The 24,839-nt window shown below is 40.8% G+C and overlaps 1 protein-coding gene across 1 annotated transcript; it reads right to left on the bottom strand.

The window, feature by feature from the left end:
- Positions 1-386: 386 nt before the first annotated feature.
- Positions 387-24,247, bottom strand: cwc22 (CWC22 spliceosome associated protein homolog). Its single transcript, XM_023293184.3, has 20 exons — positions 24,150-24,247; positions 22,227-22,283; positions 21,922-22,136; positions 19,617-19,909; positions 19,047-19,301; positions 18,677-18,805; positions 18,279-18,447; positions 16,638-16,691; positions 16,411-16,546; positions 15,559-15,765; positions 15,410-15,472; positions 15,230-15,325; positions 13,732-13,813; positions 13,250-13,310; positions 6,760-6,837; positions 6,055-6,207; positions 5,737-5,864; positions 4,702-4,803; positions 4,334-4,524; positions 387-1,073 (listed from the first exon to the last, which is right to left on the bottom strand). The coding sequence occupies exons 2-20, from the start codon at positions 22,279-22,281 to the stop codon at positions 619-621; spliced, it is 2,922 nt and encodes a 973-aa protein (XP_023148952.2). The 5' UTR covers positions 22,282-22,283; positions 24,150-24,247; the 3' UTR covers positions 387-618.
- Positions 24,248-24,839: the final 592 nt, after the last annotated feature.

The raw sequence follows: 24,839 nt of genomic DNA, 5'->3' as shown, positions 1-24,839 counted from the left end.
GATGTCCTTGTCAAGCACTAGTCTTGTCTTCACAAACGTCGCTATCCTGAACGTAAAACTCCCCTTCTAGGCCAACCTAACAAACCCTCCGTTGTTTTATTTGGTCTGAGCTCACAGAACTGCATTAGCATCCGGTAACTACTATTTGTTGAATCCTAAACCGCAATGGAAACAGAAAGACTTAAATGTCAGATTACGAGGTTGTTCCTGTAAACGTTCTGAGTCCCTGCAGTGGAAAATTGCCTGAGAGCTTTTACGCTAAGCTAACTAGCCACCGTCTCCAGAGTCATACTTACCGCTGGCATTAAGAGGGTAAAAAGAATGAACTATTCCTTTTGGTGACTGATAGAAACCACACAGTTTAAAGATTTGAAAACAGAAACAGATTAAGAAACGTCTAAAGCAACTTTAATGTTTTTTTCTCATTTTATCAACAACAAAAGTCATGAATAGAAAACACAGACAGACGAAGACAGAGAGGGAGACAGAAAGAAAGAGAGAGAGAAAGAGAGATGGGTCCCATATCCAAACACCAGAGTGATGGGGTGAAGGAAGGAGGGATGATGGAGGGAAAACAGGGAGACTTCACTTGTCTGTCAGTCATCAGTCCATCACATCTTATCTCCTCCTCCTCTCCTCTCTGTTCCTGTCTCTGTTCTCTTTATTCCTCTCCCTGTCTCTGTCTCTCTCTCTCTGTTTGTCTCTCTCTCTCTCCCTCTCTCTCTTCTCCTCATTCTCCCTCTCCCTCGCTCGCTCCCTCTCTCTCTCCCTCTTGTCGTCTCTCTGTCTGTCCATCTTTCGCCTCCTCTCCTCGTCCTCCCGCCGCTCGTCTTCGTCCGATCTCTCGTCTCGTCTGCTCCGACGGGCGCCCTCACGTGCACGCTCCTCCAGATCACGTGCACGGCCCCTCTGGTCCTTCCTCGCCTGCTTCCCGTCGTCGCCGTCGTCGCCGTTCCTGCGTCCGTGTCGCTTCTTGTCGGGTTTCTCCTTCTTCTTTTCCTTCTCTTTCTTCTTCTTCTTCTCCTCACTTTGTTCTTTCCTCTTCTTCTTCTTCCTGTGTTTGTTGTCGGAGTCTGGAAGACAAAAAAAAAAACAAAAAACGAATAATCATTTGTTTAGCTCTTTAAAGAGGCAGCTAACATCTTGACCTCTGACTCTCTTCTTTCACTGTGGTTTTACCAGAGAGTGGACATTCAGATGAAACGTGCAAAACGGCAAAAGATTAAAAGCAGATTGAACATGTGGTTGAAAAAACTAGAAGAAAATATAAAGCAGTATCCTCAAACAGGTTGGATGGGAAGCGAAGCGTGAAATGCTGGGATTTCCATTCCCGACAGAAAATCCAGCAGCAGACAGGTTGATGTCGGGTCAGCCGGAGCAAAACGCATGAGCAGCGATATGAGGCATTAAAATGCACAAAATCCATCGCATGACACACACATGAAAGTGACTCCAACCGGCTGAGTCTAGTAGCCAGCGGCTCACCTCCACAGCCTGCCAGCATGCGTGTGTGTGTGTGTGTGTGTGTGTGTGTGTGTGTGTGTGTGTGTGTGTGTGTGTGTGTGTCGCTGAACACCTGCCCAGCGATGCAGAAAGAAGAATAAATCCATCATGTGCACACGCTGCATTCACAGCAGAAAAAAATGGAAACCGCATCCCATTCATAACTAAACAGAACTGTTGAGAGCTCCTTCACCTACACTTTACCTACCAAAACGTAAACATGTACGGGCTGAAATAAGACTCAAGCTGCAGCAGACAGCGTAACTCACTGTATTCATGACAAAATTTTACTTCTTTTTCCTTGTTAAAGTTTACGTCTCAGAGACTGTGGAGATCCACTTCCATATTTTCTGGAACTGTTCCTCTGTGGCTCCATTTTGTCAGTCTTCTCCCCTACTTTCTGTCTGACTCTCTACTTAACCTGTCAAATATGGCCAAAAACTTTTTAAACGCCACAGAGGCAATGTTGTAAGTAATGAATTTCATTCTTGGACTTACTGTTTAAATTAAAATGATTTATTTACATGTATTTATGTTGTTTTATTCAGTTTTTGTTGCAGTTTTCACTCTGTAATGTGTATCAAGAGCCACAGTAAAGAAGTCAAGTTTGGTACGACTCATGATTCATTTTGCAAGCACGAGTTTAACTAGTTAGATGGAGACGGCTTTCCTTTTCTTCCAAGCATCAGAAGAGTCTGACTTATGCTTGGGAGCCATAATGAAGGGCAAAAAGTTAGTGAATTTAGCACAATCCAAGGTGGAGTACAACCAGAGAATGGAAACAAAGCCATCTTACAGCGCCGCACGACGACGTATTCATCCACTCGTCAGCTAGTTCCACGTAACCAGTTCAGACGAAATGACGAAACGCTGTAAGTCGAGGACGTCGTAAACTGAGGACCTCCATTTATACAGGCAGAGAACTAAAGGCATTCCAGGGTTTTGCATCCCATTAAAAGCATGACTTCTCTTCTTCTAGGTGAAAAATACTTCACTGGTCTGAATAAAAGACAATTTTTCAAGCAACTAGGTTTGAAAAAGAGTTGTTGTCACATATTTGAGGAACATTTACATCTTAATGGTATCAGATATTCAGCTTGAATGGAAAGTACTCAGATCCATTACAGTGTGCTGCACTGAGGGTTGTTTGTGGTGTTTACAGTGAGTCAGTCAGCCTTTAGAGTTTTTCGTTAACCCAGTTTAACCTGCAGGAGGCTCCTGTAACACGTTTTGCTGCCATGGAGAAAATAGATTCATGATGAGTGAGAACGAGTTCACAGCTTCTGTGTGCAGAAATGAAGAAAATGTGTCGAGCAGCCAAGAACTACAGCTGCCACAGACGATGAACTGAGAAAAGGCAGTGAGGAAAATGCAAACTGTCAGAGAAAATGATTCAGGGAGATTAATCGAGCCGCCACAGCAACTCAGTCAGCTGGAGAAAGTGACCTGTTTCCAGATGTTCGGTTATTGTTTAGTCACATGTCAACCTGTGCTGTTTTTATATGTAAAAATGCTGATTGTTTTAGTAAATAACATGAAACCAAAACTGCACGACTGTAATTCTAATGATGTAATCAGTCAGTCTTTTTAGCTCACCTGCAGAAGAGAGACGTATTACTATTAACAAGAGCCTCTTCGCCCCAATTCTGACTTTTTTCCTAGGTTACCAGTGAAATATAAAATAGGTTTGAAGACTTTTTTTGTTGTTTTTTAATCTCTGTAAGTATTTATATCTCTGAAATCCACATTACTACATTATAGTCTTCATGTAGACACTTCGGATCCACTGCGATTAGTTTATTCTATATTCTCAATCAATACAGGGGGTCCTCACCTTACATCAGAGTTCTGTTCCTTACGGATTGATGTAAGTTGATTTTCACCATGATTCAGAACTCCAGGGAAAATGTAAACAAAGGCGTTTCGTGCACCACGATATCGATCAGTTCTTCAGAAAAGTCCTGAATACCAACGGCTTCCATGCATGTATGAATCATTTTACTAGAAGATAACAGAATATTGTAACAGACTGATATTGTTGTTGATGTTGAGGTTTCAATGTTTATTGTTCAGTTCCAGATTTACCTAATGTCAGTGAATGTGCCATGTTTAGTTAGCTCACCTCTGATTGGCTGAGAGTCAGCAGTAGAGAGAGCTGGGAACGGCAGCTAATTCTGGAGCTAAGTTATGGTGTTTTTCTAGTTATTCTGGCGTTGGCGACGGTCCACAGTAGCCTGTATGAAGGTTCAATAAACCAGCAGAGAACCAGATAAAGTCTCACTCATTCATCACAGAGGGTCGCTACAATATGTTGACCTGTTTTTACAACTTGACCCATGTTGGTCGGTGTTTCTTCCTGTTCCCAGAGTTTTATTCTATCTAATTTCACTTCCATGGAGACGGCTTTCCTTTTCTTCCAAGCATCAGAAGAGTCTGACTTACACTGGGAGCCATAATGAAGGACAAAAAGTTAGTGAATGTAGCACAATCCAAGGTGGAGTACAACCAGAGAATGGAAACAAAGCTGTCTTATAGTGCCGCATGACGACGTATTCATCCGCTCAACTCATCAACTAGCTCCACGTAACGACGAAACGCCATAGGTCGAGGACGTCATAAACCGAGGACCCCCTGTATTCAAAGATAATCAAGTTTTTTCATAGCTGCTACCAGAGTCTAGTCTTTTCCTTCTATCGTTCCTTTGAATCCTAACATAAAACATGATAAATCTTCTTGAACTTTGTTGATTTCTCTATTTATTGTTGTTTTATTGATTATTTTCTGACACAGGACAAGTATTTTAGAGAGTAGAGTTAAATGTAGCTTCTACCTGAGCTGCTGCTGCTGCTGGATGACGAATCAGAGTCCGAGGAGTCCGACTCGCTGGAGGAGTCTGAAGAAGAGGAGTCAGATGAGGAGGAAGAGGAGGACGAAGACGAGGAGGAGTCGGAGGATTCAACTTCCTGGTTCTGAGTCATGATCATCTTTGGTGCGTTCTTCAAATGTTCCCTCAACTCGTCCCTGAAACAGAGAGGAAGAGAAACTTATTCACACGCTGACAGAGTTTATTGTTGCTGTGTAAATATTGATACAACAAACGATATATGATGATATTTTAGACAACAACTCAGTGATAAATTCATTCAAAGTTTTCCTCGGTGTCGGTGTAAATACAGTATGTTAGTGTTTGTCTCTTACGTCAGTCCTCCCAGTCCGATGGAGGTGAAGAAGTTGATGGCGAAGCGAGTGTTTCTTGGATTATCACGAGGAAAAAGACCTTCAAAGAATGGCTGCAGAGTTCTGTAACATACAGATATACACACACAGGTTATGACTTCATATGATGACTGCATGGTGAATCATCAGTGGATAATAAAGTGATGTTTGTTTGTCTATCGGCTCTTTAATGATGAAATTTGTGAAGACAGGTAGTTGGATGTCCAGCAGCCAAATGACACCATTTTCCTCATTCATTTTTGCATTTTTATTTTAATTTTTTCTGATTATCAGTACTCAGGATTGAAAAAAATTCACCTTCTCAAGAAGTGAAAGTGGTTAGTTGTCCAACCAGCGTCAGGTTAATGATATATTTCTGAAAACGTGAAACTTTTCTAAGCTTTGAGTGTAGCTATTCAATGCTAACAAAACATTTGCTTGTTGTATTTGATAAAACAAGATGAGTTTACGTTTTAAGACATTTAAGCTTTTAGAGACACTGCTGATAAACAAATAGTGTATGAGAATATATATATACAGGAGATCCTCGGTTTACGATGTCCTAGACTTACGTCGTTTCGCCACTACGTCTAAACTAATTACAGGCCGGTCCTCGGTTTAACGGACGGCGTTTCGTTGTTACATCGGAACTGGTTCAGTGGAACTAGCTGGCGAGCGGAGCGGATGAATACTGTATGTACAGTCGACACGCCACGCTGTAAGACGGCTTTGTTTACATTTGCCGCCACACTGGATTATGCTACGTTCGCTAAACTTCATTACGGCTCTCAAGCATCAGTCAGACTCCTCTGACTGATATCGTGATGCACGTAACGGCTTTGTTTCCATTTTCACCAGAGTTCCAACTTATGGCGAAAATCGACTTACGTCACACCATCGGAACGGAACTCCGACCTAAGTCGAGGACCTCCTGTACTAAGAAAGAGAAGCTTCCAGTTTCAGTCAGTTCCAGTGTGAATGTTTAGTGGTTAGGGTGGTGTGTCTGTGTGTTCTTACTGGTCTTTCAGCCTCTGGTTGAGTTTCGGGAGACCCATGTAGGCACAGAGCTCCTGGAAAAGGATCTTTACAAAGATTCTGCTGGACGACGTCGTGGTCTCCTCACTCATCCTGATGCACTCCAACACCTGAAAGACATTCAAAAGACACCACACAGTGTGGTCAGACTGGAATGGATTTAATGGTCATGTTGGATTTTGTTTGCTCTCATACGTGACCTTAAAACTGTGTCTGAACTAGATGTAGTTTAGGGCGTGTAATGGCTAAGATTACAGTAACATTATGCCAAACAGTACAAGTATAAATGCATGTCCTTACACTCCAGGGCACAGAATCTGTGTAGAGCAGGTGAGCGAACAGTCGGGCCACGTTCCTCAGTTTGTTGGTCTCCAGCCGGTGAATCGTGTCGTACTGCTCTGAAAATATCCCCTCAAAACTCTCCATGTACTCCTTCTTCAGGAGACAGAACCTCTAAACACACAAACACAAATGAAAATACACACACACACACACACACACACACACACACACACACACACACACACACACATTAACAAGTGTCAATTTGTCCATTTCAGACAATTCGTTTAGAGTATAAGATGTTTCTGATCAGAGCTGCTCAAATTAAAGTTGTAATAGCTGTAATAATAACAGAAATAGTTGTTGAAGAGGAAGTAAACAACCAAGATGAACAAGAAAATGAAAAAGAAAAAAAGAAAGCAGCATTTACCTCTAATCTTTAGTGAAATTCATGTCTGAACATTTAATTAAAAAGGTTTTAGTTGTTTTGTCTTTGTGTCCATTCAGGTCCAAAATTAACAATATTCAAATAAATGAAAACACAGAAGCCATGAAACTGTCCAGAAAGACCAAACTTCAAAATACTCTAAATGTCATTTATTAATACTACAAGCACCACAATGTGAATACAAAGAGGGAGGAGTTGTTCTATGATAAACAGACCTTCCCTAAGTCCACACAGCGCTTTAAGAAGTATTAACGAGGTGTGTTTGTGCGTCTTACCCCGGCCAGCAGACCAAAGAACTTCTCGTAGGTCCTCTGTTGAGCGCAGCAGTCCAGGATCATGTTGCACAGCTCCTTCTGTTCACACAGAAATAAAACATTTCAGCTGAGTTGTTATTGCACAATGAAGCCACACAAAAAAGCTCACATTTAGTACACAAGTCAGTTTATTTATATTTAAGGATTTTGAAGGCAGTCTTTCTGGTGTTTACGGTATTTATCAGACCAGAGGACTGAACTATGAAGGCAGTTCAACATATCCAGGCTTTCTTTGTGTAAGTCGGCTTGACAAAATCTAAAATCTCAGTCAGAGTTAACAGGTATGAATGTGGTTTTCAACTTTCTTTGTTAACTCAGACTTTCTGCTTCAAACTCGTCACACGAACAGGAGGCTTAACCATCATTTGGTTCTTTTCTGCACAAAATGAACCGATGATGTTCAGCTGCTTCACTCAACAGGTTGTTTTAATAGAGAACAATGAGGAACATAAACATTTATGATGGGAAAAGCTGTGACTGGAAATTATGTGAGACAGGAATGCTGGTAGAAAACTGTCAAATGTGCGTTAATGTATTAATTTTACCGATCATTGCAGCTGATTATTGATAACAGACAGCTGTACAATTCATATATTAAACATGATATTGTACTGAAGGTCATGTAGGTCTGACTGTCTCATAATGAAGGAAATCACTACTAATGTTATGTTCTCTGTAATCAGTACTAATAAACTGATCAGTTCTCTTATTTGCACTATACTATATATGTATAATACACCGCAGATGTCCGCCCATGTTCCACCAGGACGGTTATTCCTGTTGCGCAGCGCGTTCACTTCTGCTTTTGATGCTGTAACGCGTATGTCAAGAGTGGATTCCGATTATTTGATTAATCGCCAGAATAATTGATAGAATACTGGATTACTAAAATAATCAATAGCTGTAGCCCTAACAGCTACCAGTATAACTTCAGTTAAACACTTAAACAACAAACTTTTTGTGTAGCTGTTTGTGAAAATATGAAATATCTGAGCACTCGTTCATGCCCAAGCATCTCAACTAGCTGTTATCTAATTTGAGGTGATCTAAATTAGAAAGAAATGAGGTTAAAGTTAAAATTACTTGAATGTGAGTGCAGTTGTGAGGTGTAGCTGTGGTGGTGTGTCCAAAAAAAGACTGTAGCTGACCAGAGAAGAGCTGTGATGAAACGTTCTGAGATACCGGTGATGTGTCGTATAACATGCACCGTTTCAAACACTGACTTTTGCCCTGTTTCCTAAAAGCATCTTAAAGCCCAGACAGAGGTGAAATCTCTCGTGAGCTGAAGAGGAGAATCCCAACAGCAGCAGAACTGGAGATGCTCTAAACAAGTCACCACCTTCCCATCAATCCTAGCGGGCTGAGAGCGCTGACGGACTTTGATGTGAAAGCTTTGTGATTCAAAGGAAAGACGTTTCTTCTTCAGCAAACGACTGAGTTGGTGCCGCAGTGTGAGACGGACAGAAGAGTGTGTCGGCTGGCAAAGTTCAGAGTGTGTGTGTGTGTGTGTGTGTGTGTGTGTTCCAGCTGTTGTGTTGAGTGATTCAGTCCTGCTGCTGATGGACGAGGTCGTCAGCGCTGACCTCTTTCACACATGAACACGGCGTTTATGTTTGTGATGACAGCAGGTGTTTCTTCTCACGTGAAGCCATGTTTTCTACTCATGTCACTGAAATCCCTTCGTCCTAAAGCAGGTCAGACGCGAACAGGTGATGAGGAGATAATTCTACTTCTTTCAAATGGCCAGGATGAAGCGTGTTTTTTTTAACCTCTGATTCTCAACTGTTCAAAATGTCAAAATATATAAATACTGTAATCTTGCCTTGTCCAAAAATCGAAAGACACTCTATGAACAATGACAAAAAAACAAAAAGAAAAGCCACAAACACTTACGTCTAAGAGCTTGGTGGATATGTTGCTTGGTAAATAACCATTTCTGCATCAGAATTGGCCACTTAAATTGCTGGAAATTGGTCAAATGATTACCCAACTAATCAGCCTCTACAACCAGAACACACATGCAGAGTCCCACATCTCTTGACAATTTAGAATGTTGGAGTTGTGGCTGTAAATGATGAGATGAATGCTGTAATTCAGTTTTATTTTACTCAAGGTTTCCTATCCTTGCCCATTGATCGGTGCACATGACATGGCTCAGTCTGTGGGTCATTTAAGTCTAGTTTTGTTAATTAATGGTGTCTTATTCTATGTGTAAACTATCATGCAAGTACTTTTACAAATTCATATTGTCCTCCTTGCGTGTACAATACACTTCTGATGCCATCTTGTGTGCTCCATGACATATTTTAGATTTATTACCAAGTGAGTGTTATATAATATCTGTCAGAAATATTGCATTTAGTTCTTTTTCCACAAATTGTTCGGCCCTGGTATATTGAATATATTCACCGAAGTTACCATATTAAGTTACCCTTTGTTGTAACCAATGCCTTGATCTCCATCTCTAAAAAAAATTTGCTCATCATGTATGTGCATCTTTAAGACCATTAGTCTCAGTTGAATACAAGTAAGCTTCCAGCGTTAAACACCAGACACAGACAGCACTTTATACCATCTCTAACAACGCTGATTCAATCTGACAGGCTAGAAAAGAGACGCTGCTGCTGCTGACTGCCTCTGTCTGAGCAGGTGTCGACGACCGGCACGTCATCCGACACGCACAAGGGTCCTCACGACTATACAAACTACCGCACGCACTCGGTCGACTGTCCTCTGACACACACTGTTCCTCACGGCGCCTCATCACACACGCACGCATACACTCACCTGACCCGCAGCTGTCAACATCTGAAGCTATTACTGTTACACAACCTGGCCTTGGGACCGACCACACACACACAGACGTGAAGCTGTCAACAAGCAGCAGCCACAAAGGCAACAGAATGTGAGAGTTCTGGCGTTTTAAAGGTCTACAAAAATCATCTTTTATGGATCAAACCATTTCATCAGCATCACCATCTGGGCAGCAGCTGGGACCACGTTGGTATTATTGCCTGATAAACAACTTAAATCTAGAAAATTATGAATACATAATTATAAATACAGTCAATGCCGATGAAAAAATGAAGGGGACATGCTTCACCTCTTCCAAGAAAGAAAATTCAATATATTCAATTAACGTAAACGTATTTAGAAGAAAATAAACCTTAGTTTATTTTCCTAATATGCAGATTAGTAAATATACATAATTTCACATACAGTTGAACTAACAAATGATTCATACGTTTGGACTTCAGTGTTAAGACAAGCTGCAAATCTTCAACAGTAAACTGGCTAACAGCCCTGTGGGGTCATTCAACCTCACTAGTCTGGTGCTGATGTGAAGAGACTCACTGCTGGTACTGAGGGCAGGGGGAGGTCTGTCTCAGCCTTTACATCTACAACAATTGTCTAAGTTGCTAAATAGGCTCAGCTGTTAAGACTCAAACACACTGGAAGAGACACAGCGAGCGATGTGGCAACCTGAGACCAGAGAAAGTAAATGAAGGGAACGAGGATGCCGATGACCGACACACAGCGTCATCACTGAGTTCCCAAACATTTACCTCAAGGAAAACAGCATCTTCTTTTAAACCACAACAAAATACAGGACCAGCTCATCTTTGCAGACTTCAACAAACCCGAATAGCATACAGGAGGTCCTCGACTTAGGTCAGAGTTCTGTTCCTACAGATTGATGTAAGTTGGAACTCCGGAGAAAATGTAAACAAAGCTGTTTCGTGCATCAAGACATCTATCAGTTCTTCATAAAAGTTATGAATACCAATGACTTTCATGCATGTATGAATCATTTTACAGGAAGATAACAGAATACATTGCATTATTTTTACAACTTGATCTAGTAATGCTGATGTTCATTGGTGTTTAGTCCTGTTCCGAGCGTTTTATTAAATCTAATTTCACTTCCATGGTGTGTTGCCCTTTAGGCAGTATTATCGATGTACTTTTATTTTATAAAAGCCTTTATTTTTGAAGTTGTTTGTTGACAGTTGTCACTTCCTGTCTGCTATTTTGATGTTTGGCTTTACACATGTACGTGCTTTTCTGGATGCACGGCTCTCTACTTTGTAAATGCCACAGAGGTAATGTTGTAAGTAATTCATTTCATTTTTGGACTTACTGGTGAAGTTAAAAGGATTTATTTACATGTATTTATGTTGTTTTATTCTGTTTTTGTTGCAGTTTTCACTCTGTAATGTGTATCAAGAGCCATAGTAAAGAAGTCAAATTTGCTACGATTCATTTTGCAAGCAGGAGTTTAAATAGTTGGACAGCTGCAGCTTTAACATTGCAGAGAAGACAGCACACATGGAGACGGCTTTCCTTTTCTTCCAAGCATCAGTAGAGTCTGACTTAGGCTTGGGAGCCATAATATAAAGTTAGTGAATGTAGCACAATCCAAGGTGGCGTACAACCGGAGAATGGAAACAAAGCCGTCTTATAGTACCCCGTGACGATGTATTCATCCACTCTGCTCGTCAACTAGTTCCACGTAACCAGTTCAGACGTAACGACGAAACGCTGAAGGTCGAGGACGTCGTAAACCAAGGACCCTCTGGAATTGCACTCACAACTCGCATAAGGACAAAAATCAAACACATGACGCTCGAGTTTCTCATATCTAAACTCACTGCCATATAGAAAGTTTGTTGTGTGGATCTGTCATACGTGGAGACCTGGCAGGATCTAACGGTCAAAATGGTGCACTGTCCTTCAGTTTAGACAGGTGAACTGTCACACAAAGGCACAATTTTACAGTAACATCATTTGTTAAACAGTTAAATTTGAGCTCTAAGCTTCACTTAAGCTGCTATTTAACTGTCTAGCCAGTTTCAAAGTAATCGTTTAGGATGGAAAACATACAAGGGAGAAGAATATATCTCACCAACCAGAGCATTGGTCAGCTAAAAAGTGAATCGTTTTATCAATGGGACAGGCTTTACAATTAACATTTACCGTTAAGGCGCTCAAAACAATGCTCTCTGAAGACAATCAGCTGAGGAAACTGTGAGCTTACTGCAATGAAAGCGGTCAGAGACGTCGCATTTCGGCAAGTTTATATTCTGTTTTTAAAGTTTATATTCTGTTTTTAATATAGGCGTAATGGCAAAAAAAGATATGTTTTTGCCATTACGCCAATATTATCGCAGACAGTTAGAGCAGAGACAAGATAAACAGGGACAGAGAGTTAAAGCGGCGGCATGCAGTAAAGGTCCGGTCAGCTGGGAAATCGAACCGGGACCTCACTGCTGGCATTTCATAAACTGCTTGTGCCATTTCTCTGCAGGCAGATTCATTAAATTATGGATAATGAGCATTGTCGCTGTGGAGTTCAGTAAAATACATCTAAAATACATTTCATTCCCTCCGCCGTGTCCTCTGCTCTGAGGAGCTCACAGAATCACGTATAATCATCAGCATAAACTCTATTTTTAGAACAATAATAACAGTATAATTTTCGTGCTCATTGGCCACTGATATATTGCCCAGTGTTGCTGACTGACTCTAAATCAACTGTTTCTGCTCTGTTATGTCCTGCTGTCTGGAATTCCAACATCTAGTGAATAAAGGCTTTAACTACGACAAATATAGTGAAATTGCACCAATTCTGGTGCAGTTCCACTATATTTGTCATCTTTCTGTCTCAGACTTGAGTCAGTTAAATTGACAGTATAATGATACTGCCACCTCCATGCCTGACGGTAGGTACAGTGTCTAGAGGAGTCGAAGATAAACCAGCAGATGGGGGCATCAGGGTAAGAAAAGAGGCGGATGAAGTGATGTCCTCATCATGCCTAGTATCTACCAGCCTGTGGGGGTTAGAGTTATGATCTGGGCTTGGTCAGGTTCAGCAATGTTATGTTCCCAAAGAATGAGCTCAGCTGATACCTGAAGATACTGAATGACCAGGTCTTTCCATCAATGGAGTTTTTGGGCATGTTCCAAGATGACGATGCCAGGATTCATGGGGCTCACATTGAGAATGAGTGGATCAGGGAGCATGAGATGGATTGTCCTCCAAACAGTCCAGACCTCAGCTCCACTGAGAACCTTTGGGATGTTCTGGAGAAGACCTTGAATCTCCCATCATCAATATAAGATCTTGGTAGAAAATTAATCCAACTCTGGATAGAAATAAATGCTGTAACATTGCAGAAGCTTATCGAAACGATGTTGCGGTGAATGAGTGTCATTCTCAAAGCTAAAGGCGATCCAATGAAATATTAGTGTGTGCGATTTTTTTTTGGGACAGGCATGTATTCCGGTGTTACGACTGTTTTGAGATCCATCTGCTGCGGATAAACTCAGTCGTCAAAGGCTAAACACTCAAAGTGAATCAATGTGTGATAGGATCCCTAAAGCCTTTTACACAAGCTGTGTACAAGTGTGCGTGCGTGTGGTGTGTGTGTGTGTGCGTGCGTGCACTTACCGTCTGGCTGTCCGGAAAGTCCATCTTGATCAGTTTGTGGGCACACTCTTCAAAGTCCAAGCTGCACAAACCAAATAATCAATCATCAGTCAATCGATGGTCGATAAATGAACACGTGAAACTGTGTGTGTGCGTTTCTATATGTGTGTGCTTCAGTCTGTTGCAGGCTTCTTCAAACCTGTGTAACCTCAGTAACATAACGCCTTCTCCAGCCTTTAACCCAACCTTATACAGTCTTAATGGTGTGTCATGAAGCGAGGAACAGCCAAAAAGTCCTCACTTCTGAGGTCTAAAATTCAAACTGGTCCTCACAAAGACGGCAGACACACACACAGCTTTAAACACAGTTTTAAATCTTAGTCCAACTCCATCAAATATAGCAGGAGCTGTAAATAACTGCCAACACCCGGAGAGAAAACTAAGCCACTGCCTGTGTGAGTGTGTATTTTTAGGAGTGTGTTTCTGTGTGTGTGTGTGTGTACCTGGATTGAATAGCGAGGTAGATGGTTCTTCTGAAAGCAACCAGGTTGACTTCTGTCTTATCGAAGATGGTGACCTTCTCATCTGAGAGGGAGACAGACGGAAAGAGGGGACATCTTTAAGATCATCAAAGAGACTGTAGTTTTTGTTAAAATCAAATTTATATCAGGATATCGAACATATGATTAATACTAAAATGTAAACATGATCAGTGTCGTCTTTATAGTTGTAATGAAATCAAACCCAATTTCTGATCAGCAACAGTTATTCAGTGTCATCTCAGTAATTATCTTTCTACACATTCATCAACCACAACATTAAAACCAAATGCTTAATATTTTGTAGATTTCCCAACATTGACCCAACATGAACTCCACAAAACATCTAAAGGTGTGCGAGGCACCAAGATGTATGCACCTTATGCAGTTTACGACAACCGCTTTCGTACAACCTGTCAAAATCACTTTAAACCACTTAAATCACCGTGCCTTATATGGTGTAAATGCTGTTCATTGACTTTTAAAACAATTAGTATTTCTATAGATTTTAAAATTAGAAGTGTTTTGTTTATAGTATTGTACAGCAAGTTTTCTTCTAGTATATACCAGTGTTTCCTCTAGGATTTTTTCCCAGCAGCGGCGCTGCTCTGCTCCGCTATATAAAGATGTACTGTTTATAAATTTCACCTCACATATCACTATATCCTGTCTACTTGTCTCTGGTTGTGTCCGAGCTGTATTTAGTTGGTGCTAATGTCAAACTGACACAGAATTGACTTTTTTAATTAATTTCTAAAAAAAAAATAAAAAAATCGAGATTCCTTTAGACAGCTGATCTGCTATTATTCTGTCCTGCAGTCAAAAATTAATTCCAGCCTGACATCATAATAGTGCTGAAGGCATGGTGGGAAACTGGCAATCACTGCTGATTTTTCCAACAAAACACTTTGGGTTTGTTTGGCAGCACTGTAGCTGGAACCACAAGTTATTCTTTTGTTTTATTTCAGACGTTTCTGAAGTGGCTGCTCCAAAAGTGTTTGGTGTTGCATTAAAACACGACAGCAGGAAGCAGAGCTGAATGTGAAGGACTACAGCTTCAGCTCTTTTCTATCCTCACTATTTTTTCTCCATTTAACTGTTAAATATTAACATGAAAATGTTAGTTTGCTTTGTTTATGAACAGATATGATGTTTTCAGGTGTATTAAAGGGGTAGCTCAGCAATTAGTATTTACTACCATGAAGCTGGAGAGTCAAAACAGAATCAGCAGAAGACAAAAGCATTCTGACTTAAGTTGTGGGTCAGAATCCCCTAATTCAAACAGTTGGCATCTTTGCATTAGACGTTTGTGATTTCCAAACCTGAGCTGATAACCCTGATATGACATCCTCAGAGTTATGCCCTTAGACAACAATAAAAGACTTTTTTCACACACTGATTAGTAAAAGATCCTTTAATTTAAGTGAAAAAAACCCTTACATCTTGATTTTGTTCGTCTCACCTTCTCCCTCCTCCTCGTTCTCCTCTTCATCATCTTCATCCTCGTCGCTGCCGTCTCCCTCCTCCCCTGAATCGCTGCTGCCTTCGTCCAGAATATCTGACAGGAAGTGACAGCTGATTGGTCAAACAGTCGAGGAGGCGCTCATTGATTGGACAGCTTAATGCTGTGATGTTTCCTCACCTCGTTTGATGGTTTTGTATTTCTCCTCATTCTCCAGGAAGTCCGGGTCCATCTTAAAAACATCTAAGGGAACACACACACAGATATGTTAGGAGTGCTGAGAGTTGTAAAGCTGAGTTAAACCTCCTCCTTCGTTCTCCAGGTCTTACTCAGGATGTCCTCGGTGTTGTACTCGTCGTCCAGCGGCAGCATGTGTGTGAACTGGTCGTCCTCGTCCACCAGGTCCAGGCCCTCCGGGATCACCGGATGATCTTTGAAGCCGTCCTTCCTGATGGCAAACATCACCTCGATCATGTACTGGACCCTCTTATCGATGGACGACTCGTGGAGGACGTTCCTGAGACGCTCAAATATGGCTGACAAGAGAGACGGGCGGAATTAGTGGACACTTTACTGATCACCTGTTCTGATATTTGGAATACATATTAGTTTAACATTCAAGAACTGGCAAAAACACGCTGAATTGTGTGTGGTAGATGGCACATTTTTTTGATGAATCAATCAATCTTTCCGTCTATTAAATCTCCTAAAATAGTCGAAAATGTCCATTATACTTTCCCAGTCCTCGAGGCTACTTAAGTATAATTGCTGTTTATTTCAATCTTCATTTCAGAGGAAAACTGTCCCTCATGGAGATCCCTAAGGCAACTAGCAGAACGGCCTTTCCAGGTGGCTAATTTCTGTTCTACTTTAGGTCTACTGGAGGTAAAGAGTGCAAAGTTAGCATGACACATGGAGCCACGATAGTAGGAAATACAGCAGGTTGAAATAAACCAGCATTATCATGAAAAGGAAATTTAAAACCAGGCTCAGATGCTTTAAGCTGCTAGTTTTGTAAGTGGAGGTCACAGTCCAAAACCCAAAGAAAGCTTGGAATTATTTGTAATTATCAATATTAGAATGATTATTTGATGAACATTTCTGCTCTCAATAATTGGTCTTTGTCCTCATCTCAGACTATAAGAACACTGATGGATCAGTTAATAGCAGTTCTAGCATACCGTTGATTCCTCGGGGAGACACTTCAGTCAGTTTGAGTCCACACTCCTTCAGGAAGGCGATGGCGACCTCCACGCTGTCGTCGGTCGGACGCTCCAGGAGCAGAGTGAGCATCTCCAGACACAGAACCTCATGGGCCTGACGGAGACAGACAGGTGAAGGTAAACACACCTCATTAGACGTCTACACTGACTCTCAGTCAATATTGAAGTTAGAAATCAGAACCTACCACGTTCTGGTTGATGAGATGACCCACAAACTTGGAGGCTGTCAGGCACTGTTGCTGGAAACCAAAACACAAACTGATTTTAATACATGACAAACACGAATACGACTTCTAATAGCACTGATATACAGAATACAAATTAAACATGAATGTCCAGAAAAAAGAGATTAATTTAAAGCCAACTTAATTTATTTGCCACAAACAGCTCATGAACAAATTGTACAGACATTAACTGCAGCAGGTAAACACACTCTGGATTGTGTTCAACAGCTTCCAGAACTGCCAGTTATTTCTCTTATTCAGTGCCAGTTTCTTTTTAATCCCAGTCCTTTGGACTCAAACGCCATCAGTCTGCTCAAATTGGAAGACTTCCACCTCCGTCACTGGAGGTGGGAAACTTACCGTTAGATTCAGATCAATTCTCCCTGGTCAATGAATTTTTTGCAGAATTTTTGGATTTTTTCCAGACAAGGAAACAATATTTTTTGGTGCCCGTAAATGAGTACAACAGGAGGGTTAAGATAAAGTTGTTGAAGGTTCAACCGAGAAAAGAGGTACTTGTCATGCCTTATATTCCACCTGTACTGACAGCTATGCAGGTTCTCACCAGCAATGTTGACAGAAGTTTCCAAAATGATCTGATCTAATCAGATCCTTTCCTCCTTGTGTAGCATCTGCGATATAAGAGAGACGTTTCTACTATATGCTGTTTTTGTTTACAACAGTGATGGGACAGAAGCAGATTACAGTGACAGTCCACAGCTTTTTGACCGCATTATTTAGAGGCACCTCAGTTTTCTGTTTGTATAAGAATAATAACATAAAGGTAAATTTTACTGACCAAAAGGAACGCTTTGTAGTCACTAACGTTAAGATCCAATAGCAGAAAACAGCCTCTGTTGCAATTTAGAACCCAAGAAAGCCACTGTTAATGAAAATGCTGGCCTTTTGTGATAAAAATGCTGATATATGGGGTTATTTTCTTCAGCCCAAAAAGACACAAATGAGACCCAAAATGACAACGAAATGCAAAATGACAAAAATGAGACCCAAAATGACAAAAATGAGACTCAAAATGACAAAAACGAAACACAAAATGACAAAAATGAAACACAAAATGACAAAAATGAGACACAAAATGACAAAAATTAAACACAAAATGACATAAATGAGATACGAACAGCAAAAATTAAACACAAAATGACAAAAATGAGACACAAAAGGACAAATGAGACAGAAACTGACAAAAACTAAACACAAATGACAAAAATGAGACACAAAACGACAAAAATTAGACAAAACGATAAAAATGAGACACAAAATGACAAAGATTAAACACAAAATGACAAAAACTAAACACAAAATTACAAAAATCAAACACAAAATGACAAAAACTAAACACAAAATGACAACCTCAGAGATTTTGAAATGTACGTGTGTGTTGGTCGGCTCGTCTTGTTCATTAGTCCTAGTGTTCAACTTGCAGGTGATTGAGTGTTAATAAAATAACTCCCCACACATTCTTGGCTTTTTAAAAACGGAACCACAAGAGGACTAGCCTGACCCCTGCCAGCTCTTATTAACACCGCCTGCAATGAATCTGTTAATTCAACAATAATTAGCGACATACAGAAAGGCGGGTACCTTGAGGTTGCGGCGGTAGCTTCTCCTGAAGGCCAGGATGAGGCGTTTGAGGATCAGCTCTCCAATCTGAGGGAACTTTGAGTTGATGATGGCAACAACAGCAGCGTAGACGTGAGTGAAAATGGGAGAAGCTGCCTGAGCCTGGAGCACAGAGCGAGCCAGAAGACCCCTGAAGGACGACAGACAGCATCACTTATTTCACTCTCTTCTATCACTCACATTAAAACAGAAAGCACGATTTTAACTAAAATATTTAATAGGTGTCCAAAAACCTCATCTGACAGCAAGATTAAACTCAGCTTGACTTAAACTGTCGCTGAAACTTCTGAAACTAAACCGCGTTGTGTAGATGTGACCCTAAATGTTGTTAAGAGTGCACTGAGCTATCGTTCACCTACCTCCCCCTGACTATGTTCTCCTGCAGCAGCTCCTGGATGATGTTGACGATGTTGGACACGTTGACTTTGTTGATCAGACCGTTGATGGACTTCTTCAGAGCCTCCCAGCTCATCCTCTGATACGCCAGGCTGCACAGGAAGCAGGGCGTCAGGCATTCAAATTTAAAGCGAACAGTTCCATGAACACTGCTAATAATTGTTTTTAAAGGACAATAAATATTTATTTTGGATTTTCTATCTGCAGCGAGCAAAGCAAACTTTCACAGGGAAGAACTGAAGCTAGTAAGTGGTTGGAGGGAACTAGGTTTAGAAAATGATCCACAGGAAGTGGAAAAACTGAACTTAGGAGGGTATTTAGACACACTCTCACCTGCTCTTGTCGGTGATTTGCTGCTGCATCATGCGTAGCTTAGCAGGGGGGATGTAAGCTCCACCGGTCCTCGTCAGGATCGGATCCAGCTCCTCTTTTTTCTTCTTGACCGGCGGCTCCTCGGCCACGACCGGCTCCCTGTCAGCCGGAGGGGAGGCGGAGCGGCCCCGCCTCCTGTGATCCGACTCGCCGTCCCGGTAGGCCCGTCGGTCAAAACGGCCGTCCCTGTCATCACGGCGATCATCATAGCGATCCCTGAGGAGAGGAGAGAGAAAAGTTGATGTTATATTAGGATTTATTTACTTATGTGGACAGCATAACAAGCATGACAAATGGAAAAAAACTCGGAAAATGTCTGCCCCCCCCCCCGTTGCAATGCGCGTTGCCGAAAGATGTCGGCGGCGGGATGACCATCACGGCGGGCGGCCATCACAAGCCTCGGCTTGTGCAGATTGTACAAGCATGATTGTGACTGATTGTACAACATGTTTAACACACAGAGCATCTAATGTCATACTAATAAAAGTCAATCACAGCCCACATGGATGTGTTTGTGTGTCTGTCTATTACCGAGCATAGCGTCTTCTGTCATGGAATCTCTCCCTCGATCTCGATCGGTCCCGTCCTCTTGATCTGGATCTGGCTCTCTCTCTGGATCCGGATCTGGATCTGTTTCGTCCCCTGGATCTGTCTCTTTCTTTGGATCTGGATCTTGATTTATCTTGTTCCCTGGATCTGGATCTGTCTCGTCCTTTGGATCTGGATCTGTCTTGTTCCCTGGATCTGGATCTGTCTTGCTCTCTGGATCTGGATCTGTCTTGCTCTCTGGATCTGGATCTGTCTTGCTCTTTGGATCTGGATCTCTGGAACAACAGAAAAGGAAAAAAGGAAAATGTCAGTCACATTTATTTCAGTCTTCACACGTTAAAACTATCTGGAACAAACTGAATGCAGAAAGGACTCGGACACCTAAAGGAACACTGGACCAGCAGAAAAACATGCTGCCATTTATGAAAGTCTGAGTTTAGCTGAACAGGAGAGACAGCCCAGCAGTCAGTCTGGCTCAGTTCCTGCATGAAGTAAAGCCTGAATGTACCCGGGGAGCTCATGCTGACAGTAATGGACACAGAGGCGTCTTCAATTTGTGATTCTGCCAATCAACGAGCTGCATCTTTATATAGGGTTTAATTCACTGGTCACTCTCACAAATCAGGCCAGCTAACTTTAACCCCGGCTACTCCGGCTCACAACAGCATGTGGAGCTTAAACTGGGTTGCCACGGTAACTAACTCTTCAGGCCAAGCAGTGTTTTGACATCAACTGTTCAGTACGGCAAAATGCTCACATAGCCTGAACAAACTGAATCCCCAACGTAAACCCCACTGAAAGGGATAATTCTGAGACATTTGGAGAAATATGCTGATGTACTTACTGAAAAAAATAATTTGGAACTATTTTGCTAATAAGAAATCCTTCAATTTTTGAAGCAATGACAGTGACAAACACTGTTTACTTAACAGGTCCACATTAGACACTACACTGTAAGAACCTTACATTTTTAACATCTGATGGCATGAAAATAAACAGATTTTTAAAAAAATCTATAGATTAATCTAATGAATTGCTACTTGGAGCCCTAAAACGTATTTACCAAAGTATCTTACTCCATGAACGACTTTGACAGCAACTTAAAGGTCATTTTCAGACACAAACTCAAATCTCATAATCAAAACCAAACTACATCACATCAGTGACTCTGATAACATGCAAATAAGACGTAAATTAAGAGAAGCTGCAATACAGGGGGTCCTCTGTATTGCAGCTTCTCTTAAGTTCTTCATAAAAGTCCTGAATACCAATGACTTTCATGCATGTATGAATCATTTTACCAGAAGATAACAGAATATTGTAACAGACTGATATTGTTGTTGATGTTGAGGTTTCAATGTTTATTGTTCAGTTCCAGATTTCCCTAATGTCAGTGAACGTGCCATGTTTAGTTAGCTCACCTCTGATTGGCTGAGAGTCAGCAGTAGAGAGAGCTGGGAACGGTGGCTAATTCTGGAGCTAAGTTATGGGGTTTTTCTAGTTCTTCTGGCGTTGGCTACGGTCCACAGTAGCCTGTGTGAAGGTTCAATAAACCAGCAGAGAACCAGATAAAGTCTCACTCATTCATCACAGAGGGTCGCTACAATATGTTGACCTGTTTTTACAACTTGACCCATGTTGGTCGGTGTTTCTTCCTGTTCCCAGCATTTTATTCTATCTAATTTCACTTCCATGGAGACGGCTTTCCTTTTCTTCCAAGCATCAGAAGAGTCTGACTTATGCTGGGAGCCATAATGAAGGACCAAAAGTTAGTGAATGCAGCACAATCCAAGGTGGCGTACAACTGGAGAATGGAAACAAAGCTGTCTTATAGCGCCACGTGACGATGTATTCATCCGCTCGTCAGCTAGTTCCACATAACCAGTTCAGACACGACGACGAAACGCTGTAGGTCGATGACGTCGTAAACCGAGGATCCTCTGGATTTACAGCAAACATATCTGAGCCAGGTCTGACTTATTGTGTACAAGATGCCTCCAAATAAATATTTTTTGCTTGCGCAGTTTTTCTTCATAGTGGGAATCTCAAATATGACTCTGTTCTGCTGGAGAAACTAACCTAATTTGATTCATGCAGGACACTAGAGTGTTTATTTATTCATCATTTATCTTGGTCAAACAAATATAACAGATAATGTTTCTCACTTCACCATTTTCCTTCAGGAGGTATACACAGTAGTAATTAATGCTCACATAAACCCATAAAAAGACAGAACAGTAGGCATGCAAACATATGGTCAGTAACACCAACATTACTCATTTCTTACTTTGATCTGAGCCACGCTGCTTCTGATCTTCCTCAGAGCACCTTGATGTTCATCCTCATCATCACTGCTGCTGCTGCTGTCTGAGCTGCTGGAAGCAGCACTTCCAGACCCAGAAGGACTGGCCTGAGGGGACGGACGCTCTTTGGGGCTTCTCTCAACTGGACTGGCCTGCTGAGGCCCCCCTGCTGCTGGACTGGATTCGTCCTCTGAAGGTCCTGCAGAACCAGAAAGAGAGAGATCAGTGTTCGGACATCAGATAGATATCAGAGCTACATCATGAAGCGGTAACAGCAGGTTTCACTCACCACTGTGTTCTTTCTGTGCAGGACTGGGACTTCGACTTCTGTCTGGAGAGTCCATACCTGAAAAACACACAAACCCATTCCTATTATCATAAATAAGCCAAAATGTTCTTTTGATGAGGAAAGGGACCTTTTTGAATCACAAATATTCCATATTTTAAAAATGGACACACACATGAAAAGATCAAAACTTAAAATGTCTTAGTTAATTCCTCAGTACTTTGTCTACCATCTTTGCAATGCTCAGACACAAACACAGTGGCTCCTACTGAAGACTGAAGTGTTCAAAGTGACTCACAAATACATCATTTCTACTGCAGGACTTAGAGTACTTCAACAGGAAAAAGAAATTAATCCTTTAGAATGATCTTGATTGTATCTACATTCACTCATATTCTCATCTTGACTTGATGCAACTCACTGTGAAAAGCTTCAATTTACAGCTTTGGGTTTACAGATGTGTTGCTCTAATATCACTCTGCTCTCGAGCTGCAATAATTAACTGATTAATGAATTAGTTGTCAACTTAAAATTATTCACCATTTTGATAAATGATTAATCGGTTTAAGTAATCCTATTTAATTGGACTAATTGGACTTTTTTCAGGCCTGGGCACATGCCTTGGACTAATGAATATTGCCACTAGACAAGGACTTGTTTACAGACAATGGTGGGATGGCCGGAGGATGGATGGGTGAGTGGGGGGAGGCAGGGGTGTCACTGATGGTGATCATATTTTGTATAACAATTTAAAAAGAAAATACTAATAAAATATAAATATCAAAAAAAAAGAAAAAAAGGTTAAAATCTTATGATTTCAGCATCTTAAAAGTGAAGATTTTCTGGTATTTTTAGTTTTCTGTGACGGTAAACTCAATATCTTTGGGTTGTGGACAAAATAAGACATTTGGAGATATCATCCTAGAGTTTGATAAACATGGATCTCCACATTTTACCATATTCTGACATTATATAGACTTAACAATTGACAGGTGAGAAAATAATCGACTGATTAATCAATAATGACAACATTTTTTAGCCCCACTTGACAACAGAGCTACCTTTGAAGGACTAAAAAATACGTCTTGGCCAAACAGTCACTTATTCATGTACACAAACCAGTCCAGAGGATATCAACTGTGGAAAGAAAAGCTTTCACAAACTTACTACTAACTCACTAACATTCTCAGTTAATGTAGAGATTATTTACTTGATCAATTATGTCATCTTTAAATATGTGGAGTGTGAAAATGCAAATGTCCATTGCAGCTTCCTAAACCCAAAGGTCATGTCTTTTAGTAGCTTTTCTGGACATCAAACAGCCCAAAACCCACAGACATCCAGTTTACTAGAACGTAAATCAACAAAAGCAGCACATTTATAATCATTTCCAAACTTGGATCATTACAATTTAAACTTGAAAAAATGAACCTAACCCTAACCCATGGAGATTTAACAACAAGCAGGCTAACAGGATTCGGCAAAGCAGCAGTTCTATAGCATTATTTTGGTTAAATGACGCTTGAAAGATAACGTTAAGTCCCCAGATGATGTCTATCACTGTAAACAGAGTCTAAATCTGCCAGTAGCTAACATCCAGGAACCGCTAATATGATGCTAACTTACCGCTTGTTGCACCGAATACTACAAATTAAACGAGTATGTACGCCTACATTTTAAAAGTTAAGACTATTATACTACTATGCTACTAAAAAAAAAACACTTCTAACGGCCTCAGTTTAGTCGCCATGTGTGTTTGGATGAACAGAAGTTAGCTCGTGTGCTAATGCTACCTTAGCTGCAGCTACATAAACTGCGGCTGTTTGATAGTCTGCCGCTAAAACCTCCACATTTTTCTCTTCTCTGTTTCTGAATATAAACTCCGAGTTCTTCCTTTGCTTTCTGTCGTTTTTAAAGCCGTCTTACCGTTGTGTTTTCCGACGTCTCTTAAATCTCTGTCGTTCTTCTGGCGGAAAACTTCCCACACAGCCGGCACCACTACCGGGTCACGAATCACAGGTTTCCGTTTTCCTGCCGGTTCTCCCCCTGATGGTTATTAAAGGTACTTCCCTCAAGGATTTTATGTTTTTAATATTAGGAAGTCAGGACAGAAAAACCTACAGTTATTCCATATATTATAGAGGCTAAAAATAAAAATAAAAATAACTCTAACAAATAGTAATAATTGAAACAAATCTAGAAAAAATATTTCTTTTAAGTAGATATTAATAAAAAATAAGATAGATAGATAGATAGATAGATAGATAGATAGATAGATATACATATACATACATATACATATATATATATACATATATATATATATATATATATGTATACACACACACACACACACACACACACACACACACACACACACACACACACACACACACACACACACACACACACACACACACACACACACACACACACACACATTGATTTTTGTTGTTTTTTATTTTGCCCCCAACAAAAAATTCCCGAATGTAGTTATATATCTTGGCTGAGTCTTAAGAGAAAAGGTCTTTTTACAAGATTGCACATTTAGTTTTAAAATTACAAAGTTTGGATTTGAATGTATTGAAATTATAGGGATATTTTAAATGAAACTAG

Source organism: Amphiprion ocellaris, chromosome 11, assembly GCF_022539595.1.
Source record: "Amphiprion ocellaris isolate individual 3 ecotype Okinawa chromosome 11, ASM2253959v1, whole genome shotgun sequence".
Classification (NCBI taxonomy): domain Eukaryota; kingdom Metazoa; phylum Chordata; class Actinopteri; family Pomacentridae; genus Amphiprion; species Amphiprion ocellaris.
This window is presented reverse-complemented; position numbering and strand designations above follow the sequence as displayed.

Bases quoted from the DNA above. Each gene is read 5' to 3' on its own strand.
- cwc22 (XM_023293184.3), bottom strand. From the start codon at position 22,281: ATGGACTCTCCAGACAGAAGTCGAAGTCCCAGTCCTGCACAGAAAGAA. The intron at 22,137-22,226 runs GTGAGTGAAACC...CTGGTTCTGCAG, and splicing joins TGCACAGAAAGAACACAGTG to GACCTTCAGAGGACGAATCC. The intron at 16,692-18,278 runs GTACCCGCCTTT...TTTGGTTTCCAG, and splicing joins GCTACCGCCGCAACCTCAAG to CAACAGTGCCTGACAGCCTC.